Source organism: Mastomys coucha, unplaced genomic scaffold (assembly GCF_008632895.1).
Source record: "Mastomys coucha isolate ucsf_1 unplaced genomic scaffold, UCSF_Mcou_1 pScaffold1, whole genome shotgun sequence".
NCBI lineage: Eukaryota > Metazoa > Chordata > Mammalia > Rodentia > Muridae > Mastomys > Mastomys coucha.
Genome location: NW_022196891.1, coordinates 35,774,204 through 35,792,890, shown reverse-complemented (window position 1 = coordinate 35,792,890; position 18,687 = coordinate 35,774,204). Strand labels below are relative to the sequence as shown.

Below are 18,687 nucleotides of genomic sequence, written 5' to 3'. Positions count from 1 at the left end.
TTTTTGTTTTATACTATTATATTTTATTTATTATTATATCTTAGATGATTGTTTGCTTTCTAATGAGACAGACAGGAGATAGACCCTGATAGAGGGGAGATGGAGAAGTGGGAGGAGTAGAGAGAGGGAACACCATAATTAGGATATATTACATGAAAAAAGGATTTTCAACAACAAAAAAAAAAGTGTTCTTCTAACATGACACATAATGGTGTAAGAATAAAATTCTTCCACTTTTTTTTTTTTACTTCATATTCACAATTTTATCAGTCTGGAGAAAACATTATTTCAGGAAATTGCAATATGCCCCATCTTTCAAATATATGTGTTCAGGTGAGAAAATTCTGACCTAATCTGCTCTCAAAAATCTTAAGAAGAAAAGAATAATTGTTTGGTTTCAGGTTTCTAGGCTACTATAAAAACACTATAATTTCCTAGTTATAAGCCATTATAGTTAGTTAATCTTCCTCTGTGTAGTCGATGCCTGTGTGACCCTGTGCAACCCTTTTAATTGTCTTGCCCTCCTGTGTGCATTACTGCTTTCATTGGTTAGCTACCACTCTCAATTTATTTTCAAACTGTAAAGAGAAAGCAGAACTCAGTTTTCATTAAGTGCCTAATAGTAATATTGGCTTATTTTTATAAGTGATAAATTATATTAATAAATAACATCTATTTTCATATTCAGATATTATATCAGAATTTTTTGAAGTTCTTATTTATGATAGGAATTTGGCACCTCTATTATCTTACTGCTTGTGAGCATCCAAAAATGTTAACTTTCATAGTATCTCATCCTGATACCAGGTTGATTTTGTTTCTACTCAGCCTGTCCTAGTATTATGAGTTCATATCCATTACAGACAGCTAAATAAATCACGAGTCAATCCGTTTTCAACTTTTAATTCTTTTGGAAATAGGTCCTTGATACATGTCTTAGTCTGGTGTTGAAGTGGCTACCCTCTTGACTCAGCTTTCCAAATGCTGGGATTACAGGCATTCACCACTATAGTTGGCCACTGCTTACTAAGCCTAAATAAGTTAACATATAGTCTCTATCCACTCAACAAAAGTCAAAATGTATGTTTAATATTGAAAGCATTACTTTTATACCTTTTTCTACACAGTTTGTCCAGAAGATGAAAGTTTCTTAGATCAATTTAATTTTTTTAAAGATTTATTTATTACATGTAAGTACACTGTAGCTGTTTTCAGAAACACCAAAAAAGGGCATCAGATCTTATTTGGGATGGCTGTGAAACACCATGTGGTTGCTGGGATTTGAACTCAGGACCTTCAGAAGAACAGTCAGTGTTCTTAATCACTGAGTCATCTCTCCAGCCCCCTCAGATCAACTTAATTATTTTGTCTAATAACTTGATAATCCTTGCCAATTCCAGGTTCAATTGCTTGTATATTCTTTACATTGCTAAAAATTTTGAAAAGGATATAGCCTGCAATGTGGTAAAGATAGCAGAAATTCATGTACGTCAATGCACAAGCCTATCATAATACTCGTAATGACATTATCAAACCAACAGTTTTCTCTAAATATAATATACTTTTGAAATACTAAGACACACTCAGATTTCTGCAAGATCACTCCCTGACACATCAATATATACTATCATCACAAAGAACCAAGTGCAAGCATATGCTGGTCCTCAGTGGTAAACTGTTCACTGCAATAAATCATCACGATTCTTAACAAAAACAGCACTTGTAACCAAGAGGAATTAGTCAGTAAACACCCAGGTGTGCTCCTAGGAATGTGAGAAAGCAAAGGCATTTTTTTTTCCTGCAATTCTGCACCCATCCAGAGCAGAGGCTGCAAACTGGCCATCTGTAGCAGCAGCCAGCCAGTCCAGGGCTCCGTTTTCTATACCAGCAGTTCTATGGCTTTGTTTAACATAATAAATTGTCTGTTTCTAAATCTCAGATAATACCTTGGGAAAATCTCATTTTCTTTTTCCACTAGAGATCATAACAACTGGAATCTGGCCACACAATATTCCGCTAACAGCAGCCTGGAGCTGAGAGGCACTCCTTCGTACCAGCCATGTGCTCTTCAGAGCATGTATTTCCCTCAATTTCCTATAATGAGGCACCTAACCTAGTTCTCATTTGGGTCTTTTACCTGACTGATCCCTGAAGAAAACTTAATTCACAACTCATAAAGGAAGCAAGTGCTAACAGAAAATATTACTTCTAACTACACTTTCTGATGCTTCACAGAGAATGAAATGGTCCCAATGTTTTAACAAGATTCTATTTCACAGTTTTGTGGCAAAATAAATAACACTTTCTTTTTAAAAAAAGAAAGAAAATAACCTTTTGTCTAAAGCTTTTTATTTTAATATAACACATAAAATAAATATTAAAAGTCATATATGCCTTCAAAGGAAAGAAATATGATGGGTTTGAAATTTGGGGTTGTTTAGTTTTTGTAGTTTCTTGTGTAATTTCTAAGCAATATATGTCCAAAGTAACATATAAGTTCTTAAACTAATTACCACTAACTTAAAATTTTCCCCTATTTTCCCCCACTTGCAAACATATTTTTAGAAGCAACCACAAGAATGCCAGAAAGTTAAAAACATTCAACAAAATGTAGAAAACAAATAGGCTTTTTCCTTTAAATATTTTCAAAGTTAACATGTAACCTCATCAACAAACTATGCAACTGTTATAGATCTGCAAATATATAAACATAAAAATTTACACTTCTACAAGCAGGAGTCTAAAGGATGACTGTAAGACTGCCTTAAATTTCCAATGTAGACAAGAGGCAGAAGATAGACGCATACACAAAATCAGGAGTTCATCTGGTGGCGCCAGAAGATTCCCCAACGCTTGGATTTCCACTATGGCACTAGTAAAATTTTTACATCCTAAAGTCAAAGGTTAAATAAAGGAAAGGAAATGCTCTTTGTCAATAGTGGAGCAACTGTTTGCAGTCTGAGAGATCAGCAGGAACCTCAAGCAGAGGAATGCCATCAAACTAAGGCCTTTCCTTAGGGAACAGGAAGGCTTCCCATGGCTACAAGCTCTTTGTCCCTAGAAAATTGACACAAAATGTGTAAAATTGAAACATTCTGCTTCTAGGAAGAGTGTGGCTCTTCAAGTTTGGTATGAGTTACAGGTACCAAAGGGGACTACAATAAAAGCCTTAAACATAAATCTGCCTACCTCATTAGAGTAGTTCATTTTGAACTCTTGGTGACGTTTTTATAGTTGTAAATTTTTGTTAATGAAATTAGAGGTGGAAGAGTATTTCTTGAATCTTTGCTAGCATATGAAAGCAATTCTAAACACAAGCAATAAGACCTAAGTTAGTGATCTCTGAAGACAGCTTTGAAATCTTGTTAAATAGACACTTCAGAAAAAAGAACTCAGACACACAGGCCTTAAACTAAATATCATTTTAATATTAAATTGAACTAAATTTTAATCTTTCTTCTAAAAATTAAACAATATAAATAGAAATTTAAAAATCATTAACTGGCAAATATTATACGATAGCTCTAGGAGAAAAGCAACACATGGTTTTATCAGCAGGCAAGAATAAAAGTGACTATTACAAGAGAAGATGACAGTTACAGGAGCTCTTATGAACTACGTTAGAAATAGCCATGCATCTTGGAAGTTGTAAATACTGACAGTTAATTTATAACTTGAAAAACTGCACAAAAATATGTAAGTATACTTTTGGCGATGTGGAAAGAAGTCTGCAGCATAAATGACTCTGCAAGCATTACGCATCACAAATATAAATAGGGTTTGGGTTTTTTGTAGACCTGTGTGAATGCTCTGTGACTCGCTGGAAAAAGCAAAAAGTAAGTTTCAGCTGTCTTAAAAAGTACAAAAGTTCTAAATCAAAGGCTCTGCCAGCCCCACTGCAGCCATTTCATAATGCTTCCTCGGCACCTAGTCATAATCAGAAGAGCTGCTCTCTCACCGACTGGAAGCCTGCTGCAAACGGAAAGGTCTGGGAAACTCTTGAGTAGCTCTGTAGTTACTCTTATACACCCTGGCTCTTTCAACAAAAGTTAACGATTGACGCTGAGCTTTATATAATGTATGCTACATGTGTATATAGTGTTTTCCCAAGCCTTTTCTAGTATATTTTCAGTGTACAGTACAAATCTAGCAAACCTTGCTTTGAGGTAATAAAAAGTTTTAGAAATATGTAACACATTTTCAACCAAGAAAACACTTTTCCATTTTCCATGGAAATCAGAGAAAAGCACTACCAGCGGGGTTCTTAAGTGTCATCGTCACCCCAGCAGTCCAGTTCTTTTCTGTCCGAGGCTATTATTTCACATCCTCATCTTAAATTTCAATGGCACAGAACACAACTGCCCAGTTGTTAAACTATTTTAATAATATTTCATTAATTCTTTGAGAATTTCATCAGTTTGTTTTGATCACATTTACCCCTCCCCCACCCCCAACTCTTCCCAGATCCACCCTCACAACTATAACCACCCAACTTTGTGTTCACTTTCTTGCTTTCTTTTTCCTTCCTTCCTTCCTTCCTTCCTCCCTCCCTCCCTCCCTCCCTTTCTTTCTCTTTCTCCCTCCTTCCCTCCCTCCCTCCTTCTCTCTTTCTCTCTCTCTCTCTCTCTCTCTCTCTCTCTCTCTCTCTCTCTCTCTCTCTCTCTCTCTCTCTCTCTTTCTTTCATTCAATCTATTCACTCCAATTATGTATTGTGTAAATATTCTTTAGGGCAGGGTCTGCCTTGGAGAGAATGGTCAGTCTACTTAAAGAAAACTGAATTTCCCTCTCCAAAAGCTATAAATGAGTAAGAGTTCCCTGGCCAAGGACTGCACTCCTTACCTACCTCCCTATTCCATGCTGGGAGTTTTATCTGGCTTGGGTTTGCACTCATCATGTGCACACTGTCAAAATCAGTATGAATTCTTATGTACATCTTCCTTGTTGTGCCTTGAAAACATTGTTTCCTTGTAGTCATCTATCGCTTCTAACTCTTACAGTTTTTTAGCCTCTCTTCTATGATGATCCTTGAGCCTTGGGGCGGTAGGAAATGTGATATACACATGTCCTGCCATCTCTTACTCACTAACTTTGGACCACTTATGGATCCCCATTTTAATTTCCACCTTCTAAATGCAAAAGCTTCTCTGATAAAGGCTAGGAGATGCACTACTGTATCTGTGGGTACAGTAGTCAATAATTAAGAGTCCTAGTAATGTTATGTTCACTTGGCAGAATAGGTGTAGTACATTCGGTCTTAGGGCATTATGACTGACCTAACCACTCGTTCTTGGGCATAACAATGGTGCTAGGTATGGGTTCCATTTGGTGGAGCAAGCCTTAACAATCACAGAGTTCTTACTCTGTCAGTCTCATGACATTCATGCCAAGACAGTCATTTAGCAGCTCCCAGGGTTTACAAGTGGGTGAGACAGATGGCTACTTTCTCCTCTGGCAGTGTGCATAGCATTTCCCAGTACATGAAATTCACAGGAAAATGGATGGAACTGGGAACAAGCATTCTGACTGAAGTAACCAAGACCTAGAAAGATAAAAATCTCTTGTTTTCTCTCATATGTGAATAGCAGTACTAAAACTTTAGAAGTGCATATTTTACTTGGTATAACCATAGGAATCAGGAGAACAGTGTGGGAAAAAGCCTAGAGATACAGTGATATAAAAAGGGAAACAGGAATAATTAAAATAGAGTGGGAAGCAGGACAGCAGAGAAAATGAGCAACTGAAGAGAGATGACCAACATTAAAGACCTTTTCAAAAAGCCATATAAAAACCAATTACTGTAGAAGTTTCCTAAAACATACAAACAATTATAAATGCAGTTACTCTATAATGGGACAAGAGACCAACTAGAAAACAAATTAAAAATAGCAAAAAATAGCCAGGCAGTGGTGGCGCACACCTTTAATCCCAACACCTGGGAGGCAGAGGCAGACGAATTTCTGAGTTTGAGGCCAGCCTGGTCTACAGAGTGATTTTTTTTATCATTTTACATCATATTATAAACTATTCTATTAAGCTAGGTTATATTTGCTTATGTTTTTTTCCACATATGTAACTCTCCTTTTCTCAATCTTTTCATTTACTTATTCTTCAAACACCTCTTCAGACTCCGAAGAGTCCCTTGAAGGCTAGGGGTAAAGTAGATGCTAGAGAGCAGAAACACCTGACCTGCAGAGGGAGCTTTCTGCTGGAGAGAGCTCTTAGACACACAGAAAATTATATACAATATTACAGCATAGCATGCCCTTTTGTGATACACTTAAATGACACTGTAAAGTCTCTGCTCCTTTAAAGCTCGTTACCATCAATGCTGCTGATCCATTTCTACAGACTCTGGAAGAATTCAAGAGCTAAAACTACAGAAACAAGAAACAAAAAATTCAAAACTCTGGCATTATCAAGTTTCCTTTCACAGGACTATGCCACTTAATAATCTTACAACTTACGACGAGTTTATAAAACAATACCCATGTCTCCTTGTGAGGATTAAAACTACTGAACTTGTACTTCAGGGAGTGGTACTGCAACACAGGGTCTCACTATGTAACCTATGTTGGACTTAAATGTCAATGCCCCTGCGTCCAGTTCCTCACTGCTAGCATCCCAGGAATGGCTTACCACATGGGGCAAATCTGCCCACCATAAGGTGCTCACCTTTTCTTCTGCCCTCAGTAAAACCAACTGTTTACACTTTCTCTGTGGGTGAGTTCTTTGGAAGCTTGGTCCATTGTTCTGTCAACATAATAGATGTTTACTATAAAGTTGCTAGCAAGCCGCACCTAAGTGCTTCTTAATCTACTCCTACCAATTTATTACACAAATTTACTAAAAAATGTCCTTCTGCTACATACAATACAATACAATGACCGTCATTGTGGGATCAAGTACTCCAGTGTCTAAGGTTTCAGGGTTTCCTGTCGGATACACAGACGGTAATACATTGTTTAAAGTGAACAGTAAGTTCCTAGACTAAAGCTTTATCAATCTTTTCAATGATTTCATGAGTGGTCGATTACAACCACTCAGAGCAACCAAGCTAGCACCAAACCACTGTAATTCTTCACATGAGAGACTTGAAAATTATTTTAGAAAAAATAAATCTGAATACAACTTAAATACATTCATTTAATCATTTAATCATAGCAACATTCTAAATAAGTTGTCACAAACATTACATTTCTTATTTACTGTTGAATAATTATATAAACTAGCTGTTCTCAAAGACCACTGTAATGCGCTGACTCTGAAGGAGAAACATAGAGACTGCCCATGAAGCCTGCAACACTTTTCTAATCCCATAGGAAACAAGGAGTTCCATTTAAAAGCTTTTCCAGGATATTTCAATAAGTGTGAATCATCCTATTCCTTAGCCACCAGGATCACTGTCAGACAACCAAGAAGAGACTAACTATAAAAAGCAAATAATCCATGATGCTTACTATAATACTATCTTAGTTATATGTATAGTTTATTTTCACTTCTTATATTCATATAATACAATAAAATTTTTATAGGTTAGAATATTTCCAACTCAGGAGTCCAAATATTCAGCTGTTCTCCAAAATGTACAAGATTGAGTCAGCATAACTTCTACAAATGACGACTGACTTACAAATATATGCAGTGCACATTTTTCTCATTTAGCAGGAAGGATATTTTGTGTTTTACATAACTACTTTAAAATGATGATAGCTTTCCTATGTTTAAAATCCAGCAGACACTTATTTATTTAAACTGTGGGGGGTATTCACTAATCACTTAGGCTTACAAACAGTTTGGATATATTCAAAATATTTTGACTTAAAAAAAGAAAGCAGTTCAAATTCTTTAATTATAAAGAGTATCTGAAATTCAATTTGAAGGTAATTGGGTAGATGACTGAATTCAGAGTCAAATCTAAACAAGTAATGTCGATGACTTATTCTGATGGGTTGTCAAAAGTAATAGGGAAGAGTGGATTATCCTGCTCTGACATTTTTTGGAGTGTTTTTATTAAATCACAGGTCTCACTACATAGCAGAGACTCACCTCAAATTTGCAATCCTACTGCATCAGTTTCCAAGTGCTACTATTATAGGCATGCACTGCCATTCACAGCTCTCAGTGACTGACAAATACAGCTCAATAGCAAATGAACAGAGAAGCCATTAGTTTTATACCAGAATGTGCTGTTTGAATGAGACGCCCCACTTAATTCAGGCATTTGAATACTTTTGGATGCTGGTCTCCAGTTAGTGGCTGTCTTGGTAGTCTTAGAAGATGTGGCCTTGCTGGAGAAAGTTGTCACTAGCAGTGGGCTTTGAGAGTTAAAAAACCATTGGCACGATTTAAGTTGGCTATCTGATTTCTTGCTTCTAGTTTGGAATAAGAGCTCTCGGCTGCCCCTCTCATCATGCCTGAAGCATGCTGTCCCTCTCATCATGCCTGATGCATGCTGTCCCTCTCATCATGCCTGAAGCATGCTGCCCCTCTCATCATGCCTGATGCATGCTGCCTGCTTCCATATTTTCCTACCATGAGGAAAGCGACTTATTTGTTTCTCTGAAACCATAAGTCCAAAATACATCCCTTTCTTCTACAAGTTGTTTAGTTAATATGAATACAAAAGTAACTAATAAACAAGGCTTTCCTCATAAGATGTTAAACTATAAATTGAGTCTTATCATCTATTGAGTCTAGAATTACCAGTATCTACAATAATAAAGAATTATACTTGTATAGGCTACATCTGGATTCTTTGTTACTATGACATCTTAGAGGTACTATGCTTAAATGCTTTTCATTTCAACAGGCAACAATTCAAATCACAGTCTTATACAGGAGAGCACCGTGAAATCCAGCAAGATCATCACATTCCTAAAACGCCATTTATTTCCAGCTTATCGTCTGCACTGGGATAGGTAAGATTTATAATGAGCAGATATCACTCCCTATTTCTCTACAGAAATTAGGAATATAAATTTTACACAAAATTTCCTAAAATGTATAAGGTTAACTGCATCTTTTAAACACTTTTAAACACCCAGTGGCCTAACAATAGTCTCTACTTCTTCCCAACTACACGTTTGCAATCATGCCTTAAAACCACAACTGATTCACAAAGGTCGCATGTGCATCAATGACAGAAAAGAGCATGTTAACTTTACTAAATGTCATCCTATTTATACATAGCCCAACTCACACGTTAATATTTGATTTTTCAGTAATAAATCACAAGAACTCACCCTTAAAATAGTCTTTCGTTTAAGAATAATTCTAATATGTACTGGTAAACAATTTACTCGGTATGTAGAGTAGAAGGGAGACTATTTCTCATCTTACTTGAATTTACACTGAACAAGTAAAGAAAATTTTTTTAAAAAATTATGGGCCAGTCTGGTGGCACAGGTTCCTTCTGATCTGACTGGGCCAGTACCGTAGGCAGACCTTGGGCATAAACTCTGCAGCTAATCCCACAACATCCAGAGGAAGCTCCAAACCCAGGCACTCTAAAGACGCCCAGGAACATAGGATCAGAGGTGAGGGGACACAACATCTGTTCCAACACCAGGAGTAACTGGGACCAGAGGGACCCAGGCACACAGGAATTCTGCCAGTCCAGTGGCACGGGTTCCTTCCAGTCTGTCTGGGCCAGTGTCCTGAGCAGACATTGGGTGCAAACTTCATAGCTTTGACCATAGCAGGAAGTCTGTATCCAAAAATCTTGCCTACAATTCATTCCTTGTCGTAGCAACTCTCAGCTTAGCTACGATGGAGGTAAAATCCTTTGGTGATGTCATTGAAGTACGGCATTATTACAATGAACTCCAATGTCTAAAAATTGTTCTTATTTTGGGTTTGTACCACAGTAAGAGCCAAGATTCTAAGCTCTACTAAAACCAAACCAAAACAAACAAACAAAAAGTCTTTATTTTCATTTTTAAAATCTAATAGTGATATATTATTTTAAAATATCATAGTTAATATGTTTGGAGTTATTTAAAATTTATATTGAGAAAAATGTATGTACTTTCAGTATTGCTATAGACAAGCATCTACATAAGTCTGTTCAATTAATTGTTGTTCTATATCAAAAAACTTGTATAATACCCATTTTTACTGTTATAATATTTTATAAATTTTAAAGAATATGATAAACAATGAAAAGTATGCCAGGTATTTAAGGGGGGATCTCTGAGAGGAGTTGGGGAACAAAAGAGAAAATTAGAATGTGATATAATTCTATTTACTTAAAATATGTTTTTAAATGTTAACAGATTCTGATAAATTGAAATTATGTCTCTTTTCTCATCACAATGCAATCAAACTTAAATCAATAAAAAATTGAAAAAATCATGAAAAGTTGCTTTGTTTTTATTTTTTGCAATCTCAAGCATGATGAGGCAGGAGAGAGGCACAATCTACTTTGTAGTGAGAGAGGCACAATCTACTTTGTAGTCATGATTACTCACCTAAGAATGCACAAACAAATCCTGCCTCCAGATGTGAGCCTGCAGAACCCAAATCGCTGCTTGCTTTCCATGTCTGTCAGGACGAAGGTAAAGTGCTGTCCAACTTGATTCTGAGACACCCTGAGGCATAACATATCATAATATTAAATCTGTGCTGATTTTCTTGAGGATAAAAAGACAAGACTTATTTAGCATTGGCTTCACCTCTCTAATACTGGGTTATAGAAGCTGGAATGATGTTCTGTGACTAGAAGGGTCATGAATCTATACACCAACTCATAAGTCAAACATAACAACATTTCTAATATCTCAAGGAATAGCACGTCAACACAAACGCCCACGCGGAAGTCAATTCGTCCTAATTTTCAGAAGAGAAGAGTGAGTTACCATAAAATGTATCAGGAGGTTACAGCTATAGTTCCTCATGCTGGGGAAGAATCAGAGACTCGGCCTCTGCACTCACCAGTAGCCCTTCTCTTGTCTTAAAGTATCCTACTTTCCCAAGTTTTGACTGCCCCGATAGCAAGTCACGTTGTCTCATCCTCTAAAGGGGACCACCATCATACTGAATTGCTTCTTCTGCTGACATTCTCACCCAATGTACATCGCACCAAGCACTACTGGTTTTTTCCTAGCATTATTTTTACAACTATCAATAAGCTGCATCATCAAACTCCAACTAAAAGAATACAATTCCTACAAAAAAAGCCTACTAGTGGTCAGTCTATAATGAGTTTTATCTGATTTTAAAATGCCTAGAATACAACCAAATTGCATGCTGCACTTCTGCATAAGGGATGATATAGAACTAAACACAATATTTACCTCTGCTTAAAATGCATCAACATACTTCCACATAGTGGTTTATAAAACCATAATAGGACTTCATGTTCTTTGCCCCAAAATAAAATATTGATGACATAAATTTTGATTTTAAAAGAGTCATACAGATTTTGAAATCAAATGAATTACTACCAGTATTCTCAAACTATAAATTATTTTGTCACAAAACAACAGTTATTAAATAAGTATACATATTAGGGCCAGGACAAGGACATATCTAGTTTTATACATGTCAAATAAATCCCCCAGGGATTAATATGTCCTTTAGTGTTCAAGATTTATAATATCCTCTTGCAGTCTTTCTTCCTCTATTTTATTCTCACTATTTGATTTAATACTCTAATTTTGAAATTAGACAGGAGAACAACTAATCTCCAGAAGTAAGGTAAGTAAATAACTTTTCATCAGCCATATTTATTAGTATCAACTAACCTACTATCAGATCTCCTTACAATCTATATACTAAAAATTCAGTCGTACTAATATTTGGCAAAATGTCTTCATAAATTGATTTTTAAAAACTTTTTATAGTACATTCTTAAAACAAAACTGACAATACTGGTCAGTCACATGAAAAACAATAAATGTCATTATTTCCACAGAGATAACTATTATGCTAACTTCCAACTGCATAGAAGCTCAATTAGTATCGGCAGTAAAATATAACCACAATGAAATTGTTGAATCTACTGCAGAAGTTTCCCACAGCCGCATTCAGTAGCACACTGTTGTGTGCTGCTGTTCTTAGAAACAACTGACAAGTTCCCAGCATTGCACAGACGCTCTTCCACTAGGACAAGTCTGGAGCAAGCAGCCAAAGCCTAGGTTTAGAAGACCTTCTGAAGGTCACAATCAAAGACCTTCTGAAGGTCACGATCAAAGACCAATGACATATTTTTCTGTGCTAGTGCTTACAATCTATACCTGAAATATAAGGAGAAGAAGCATAACCTGTGGCCAAGGTTACTTTAAGAACACCTCTCTGGCCAGGGTGGAGCAAGCGAAGGACAGAACAATCTGAAAGGCTCTTTCATCCTTTCATCGTAAGCATCATCTAACCCTGAACCTCATGCCAGCCATATTTGCACAGAAGAAAAACAAAGATATATGCCAGTTTCCTAAAATGTATATCTAATCATTTTGAAATGTGTGCTAACAAGGAATAGCATTATCATAATCAGTAACTTATACTATACCTTTCCACATCGAAGGGAAAACAGAACTTGGGCACGCTCTGTAGAACTTCCTAAAAATACAAATTCAAATTAGAGAGGATGCTTTAGAATGTTTTTTAAACACACATTAAAACTTTTTTGAGACATTTTCAAGGGGTGGGTGAAGTATTTTTAAGACAAAGGCACAGGTTCTCAGACTGAAATAATTGATTATTAAAAAGGAATTAAATGTGTGCTTTGGCAGATTGCACTGACAATGCCCGGAAGCCCCAGGAGGCAAAGGCCTGGCCTGAAGGGTATTAACACCCTTCGCATCCCGCTGGGATCCCCTTCAACAAGGCCATATGGATCTCACAAGGAGCACTGCACCATATGGGCAAGCTGCGTCTGCTGCAACTAGTACCACAGGCTAGCCACAGGGACTTTTCACAGATTCTGGCTCAGAAACATAAATGTTGTTTCAATTAAAATGCAGGCAGAGAAAAGGGAATGGAGTTGGCAGCAGAATGAATGACTAAGAGGCCTGACAACTCTGTATGTCCTATAACACAAGTGTTAAAAAAATTCAAAGCTCTTGTACAGATTCTAAAATACACATTTATATCTTAAAACACTTGTTACTAAATTTATTTCAAATAGCCCTCTTAAATGTGTAACTTAAAACAAATGTGTAACTTAAAAACAAATAATAATAATATAGCTAAATATTAAGTATTTAAATTTTAAAATCAATGTTTTATTAAAAAATAATCTCATTAAAATTTAAAGAGAATATTTATTAAAAATTACAACAAAATACAAACAACAGTCAGATAGTTGAAAAAATAAGGGAAGATGTGTTTTGATGTATCTAAGCAACACATTAAAATGTAACTGTGAATCCAAGGTCCTACCTATAGTTACAGACATCACACAAACTAAAGGCAGGGGGTTTAGAACCTGAAGACAACTCCTATTAAGATGCAAAGGAGCAAATATCTTAGCAAAGCTGTCACTTCTGCAAATGTCTTTTACCAATAAAACTAACACGCAGTAAAATGAGACAGATCCAAACACATAAACCTATGGAATCACAGTCTTGAACATTTCCAAGTATTATTTCTTAACTTGAACTAGAGGGGTGTGTGTGTGTGTGTGTGTGTGTGTGTGTGTGTTGCAATTATCAGTTAAAAATAAAATACTGTAGCAATACCTAGGGAAGCTTCAAGAGAACTCACTCACAGAGCAGTACGAAGGAGGAAAGAAGCCTTCAAGCCTTCGGGCAAGAGTGCAGGCTTGCTTATGAATGTGTACCATTAAAAGTTTGAGCACAGGCCCATGTTTAGAAAAAGTTATTTTACTCTTCATGATATTTTGCTAAATGTAATTAAAGAAGTCACTAGACATTAAATAAATTACTAAAAAACAGCTTATTACAAATGAGGGCAGTTGTTTCATTTGACTGTTGCTTAATTGTTATCTTGTGTCTCATAATGTAAAGTCATTTACCATATTTACTACACCTATAAATAATGGTCAGATAGACTCCCACAAAATTAAGCACATAATTCAGAACCAATAAAGAACTCCCAAAGTCAATCTCTGACTCTAAATATATGTATATTAGCTGTATATTTCACATCAATTTTAATGCTCAAATTAAAGAGGAAGCCTCTCTGCTCAGTTGCTTAATCTTTCACAAACGCCCCCCCTTTTCCATAAGCAACATGCATGCGGCACACTCTGCAAAACAGACGCAGCTCGCTTCCCAACTGGCAGGAGCATCCCTCAGGGGACAAGTCTTTAAACTCTTCACTCTTTAAAATTCAACCAGCCAGCAGGTCTATAGAGGAGTGTATAAACAGTATAGAAAAACCCTCCTCTCTGCTCTGTCAGTGACAGAGCAGCTATGCTGCTGACAGTATAAGCAGGGGACACACAGATCAATAGCTGAAGTCCTACCGCTCCTGAGACTGGATTTCTTCCTTAATTACAGGTGCAATATAAACTAAAATTATAAAAGGAGGGTTGAACTGAAGAGAGGAAAATGGATTCAGATTCAACTTTTGTTCCTTGAGTCATTTTAATGATAGTGATAATTGAAAATTATACTTCTACATGTATTAAAAACAACTGAGTCTTATAGTCTCATTCTCTTTATTACAAACACACACACACACACATAGACATGCACTCACACACTGAGTTACTTCTAGGTGTGTTTTCATAGGTTTGCCACACTACTCTCCATAAACATGAGAGAAGTTTCCTGTGCTATTGAAAATTTTTATTTCTACAGAGATTTCCTTAACCAAGAAAAAATTTAATTTCAAAATATTTTTAATAAAAATGTACTATTCTCACATAAAGATAATTGCTAATACATGTCAAAGATTAAAACAGAAATAACACAAAGAATGAACTAGAATATGAAATTATCCAGAGGAAAGTACCAATGGGCAATAATGAATATTCTGTACAAGTTCCAAAATAAGACAGCTAACTATCATATTAATGATTGGAAATAATTCATGGAAACTTCTTTATTGGGTGTATGTATGTAGCTCACTTATAGCCTTGTAAAGAAGCCACTGCTGTGAAAGAGAAAATGCTCTGTTAGACTGTTAGACGGACAGTCCCCTCACCAGGGAAGCTTCCCCACAGAGTCTAAGCTGAAACAGCAGTTAAGAAACAACCTTTTCTTGAATATTCTAAAGTCCATGGCGAAGCCCTCCATGTGCTTTGGACAGGCTGTAAGATGAAAGGCATCACTGCTGTGCCCTGCCCTGCTGTCACTTTCCCCACCACTTCCTTGGGAACCAATGGCAGTGCTCTCTGAAGCTCCATAAGCCCTCCTTCCTGCTCTGCATACCAAATCTGATCTAAACCAATGGCTTCCTACAGCTTAGGCATTTTATGAAGTCCATAATTATCCATATATACTTTCCCACATCACTTTCTGAATAGTCCAACATCTCACATTTACACTGTTTAAAACTGAAGTTGTCTGAGTTACAACCTTGAAATATACAGTGATAGAATCCTCTCTAAACATACCCAAACCAAATATATGGCATCATTTAGATTCCTCCTCTCTCCCATACATAACCAATCATTTACCAAGACCATTAATTCAATTTCATAACTAGCCTGCTCCCCATAGCTGCATTTGACAGAGTTCCTCTTTCAGTTAACCTCTAAACCTCCACTTCTGAGACTTTATTCAGCTAGGACAGAAATGCCCACAACTGGGGAAGCTGCAGAATGGAGTGACTGGGTCCTCTCTCCTGAGGGTCAGAAGGCCCAATCCTTAAGGTTTCCTGTGGAAATCATTGCTCCTCCAGTTAGCACTATTATGAGTGATCCTAAAACATTGTTCAACAGGGTGCATAATAACAAAGAGTTGAACTTACACAAGCAGAGAGACAAGGCAGATTATTTGGGCACTATTTAACTGAGCATCTGCCTCCAGGAACCAGGAATCTTCTCTGCTACTCTACTCTACTAAGTATGCTGGCATTGGTCCTCTCCATGTGCTTGTAGCTATGAGTTTCAGGACATCACACCAGGATGCAGTAGCAGTGACCAGCATCCAGTGAAGAAAGCATCTCGATGCTCACTTTTCTAGAGCTTACTCTGTGTCATCTAATTAGACCAGCAATCTCTTCCTGAACTGACCGTGGAAGTTACCTATGAGCCTTGCCACTGATATGCTTGGAAGCACCGGAATTCAGGCTCATTAGCCTGTCAGGATCATGACACAGGAAATTTCAGTAAACTAATGTTTGTAAGGCTCTGCACAATAACAGTATAAAATGATAAATTTACATTAAAGTTCTTAATGTAAATATAAATACTATTATATGAGGCTAGTTCTTAGTATCCATAGTTATAATTTAAGAAAAAAAACTTACAAAATCACTTTTACAACAACAGAAAAAGTTCTATTTGGCAATTTTAATTCAAAATTTTCAAAAAAGGGCATGGTTTCCTAAAGATAATATTTGAATATAATTGCAAGTAAATATGCAAATATAACATGTAATCATTCTATCTATCTGTACTTTATAAGAGGGATCTATAAACTCTACAACAGTAAAATAACCTACAACTCAGCCACAGAACTTTGAGTAACAGAAGTAAGCTAGAGCCCCACAGTGCGCACTGAGATGTGACAGAGCATCTGAGGGAAACTGTCCGACACATTCTACATCTTAGACACACAACATATGGTGACTGAATCAGGGGCACACCTTATTACCAGAGAGGGTACAAGAAATGACAGTGAGCCAGTTTAAATATCATACCCTTTAAGAAATGTTTTAAACTCACAAAGTCTACTTAAAACTTGAGAGAATGGGGGAAAAACAGGTTAAACCTAATAAGATATTTTTTCCTCTTGGTCTTCACATTTTTCTGTTTTGTTTGTGTTTTTATTTAGAAATAAAACTCATCTCTACCCTTCTTTAAGTCACAGAAAACACACAAGTCTGTGTGTTTTTATATAGTAATATTGTTTAGATTATTAACCCTAATTGATTTCACAATAAATTATCATTATTAGACTTCAGTACGTCCATGAGGCAGACGCAGCCAGTGAGGAGATGTGTGGAATGTATTGAGAAGGGACCGTGCTAGTAAGATTGTGTCAACTTGACACAAATGCAGGCCATCTGGAGAAGGGAACCAGAGCTGAGAAAATGCCTCTATAGCTCAGCCTGTAGGCAAGTCCACCATCCCTAGTGCCACCCAGGGGCAGGTAGATGATCCGGGCTACATAAAGCAGAGCAAGCCAATGCACAGCACTCCTGGCAGTTCTTGCTTCAGTGGACATGTCCAGGCTGCTGCTTCTGCACTGGGGTGCCTTTATGGAGGACTACAAGCTGTAAGAGAAAATAAAGCCTTTCCTCCCCAAATTGCAATTGAAAGCAAACCAGAACAGATACTGTGAGTGTGTGTGTGTGTGTGTGTGTAGTATACAGTGACATCTCTGCAGTCTCCTGTCACTTCAGATTGATCTAATTCACAACCCAAAACATGCTTACACACAAAAGGATATGGGTGCTGTACCTGGAAACAGAAGGCATAATTCTTTACCTCCCATGCATTTAATAAGAAAAGCTTTTAAGAAATATGAAAATGTATATAAAACAAATGAGGATCTAGAGATTTTAGTCAAAAATTCCATCAGATGTTTGGGGCTTTATAATTTTTCAATTTTTCATACAATTTCATAACTAGCCTGCTCCCCATAGCTGCATTTGACAGAGTTCCTCTTTCAGTTAACCTCTAAACCTCCACTTCTGACACTTTATTCAGCTATTCTGTATACTGTTTATCTTGAACTTACAGCACCCAATTCTGCCCACCTTCATTCTCATCGGCTCCCCCTCCTGTTAGCCCCCTTTGCTCTCCTGCAGTTTCATTTTTTATCAATATATACATATATTATATACATCTATATAAAACCTAGGAACCACAAATGAGAAAAGACATGCAAACACCTTTCAGAGATTGGCTTTATTCACATATTTTACCTCGAGTCTAATCTCTGAGCCTGAATTACACATACCTATATTCATCTGAATAGCTGACAAAGAAGTTCATTGTGTATCTATGCAATATTTTCTTTATCCAGCCCTCTGTTGATACATACCTAGGTTGGTTCTATAACTTCAGCTATTGTGAATACTGCTGTAGTAAATATTGACACACATTGTCTCTGCTGTATGTGACCTTAGAGTCCTCTGGATAAATACTTACATAATGGATTTATTTTCACACTTTTAAAAACCCTCCATACTGACTTCCATGGAGACCACCAACATTACATTCCCACAAACACACGCACACTCTCAACAACATATGTTGTCATTTGCTTCCTTACTGAATACCATATTGACTGGGGTGAAATGGAATTTCAAAGCACTTTTAATTTGCACTTCTCTGGTTCCAGTGAAGGTGAGCATTTTCACTATCCCTTTGCATCTTTTTATGCACTCTGCTTATTTCATGAGCTATGTTACTGAGTTATCCCCTTGCTGATTAGCTGTTTTTTATATATTCAGATATTAATTTTCTCTCAAATGTAAAGCTTATAAATATATTTTCCCATTCTATAAACTGTCTCTCCACTGGATTAACAAGTTCCTTTGCAGCAATCCCACTAAAATCAGGGACTAGACAAGGCTGCCCACTCTCTCCCTACCTATTCAATATT

The 18,687-nt window shown here is 36.7% G+C and overlaps 1 protein-coding gene across 11 annotated transcripts in view; it reads right to left on the bottom strand.

The window, feature by feature from the left end:
- Dennd1b (DENN domain containing 1B) overlaps positions 1-18,687 on the bottom strand; it is a 221,820-nt gene that overhangs the window by 126,697 nt on the left and 76,436 nt on the right. For all 11 annotated transcript variants that reach the window (XM_031384135.1, XM_031384121.1, XM_031384104.1 and 8 more), the window contains exons 4-5: positions 12,510-12,559; positions 10,471-10,590 (exon numbers count right to left, since the gene is read on the bottom strand). In XM_031384135.1, the coding sequence (XP_031239995.1) occupies positions 10,471-10,590; positions 12,510-12,559 (170 nt within the window). The remainder of the gene's footprint in view (positions 1-10,470; positions 10,591-12,509; positions 12,560-18,687) is intronic.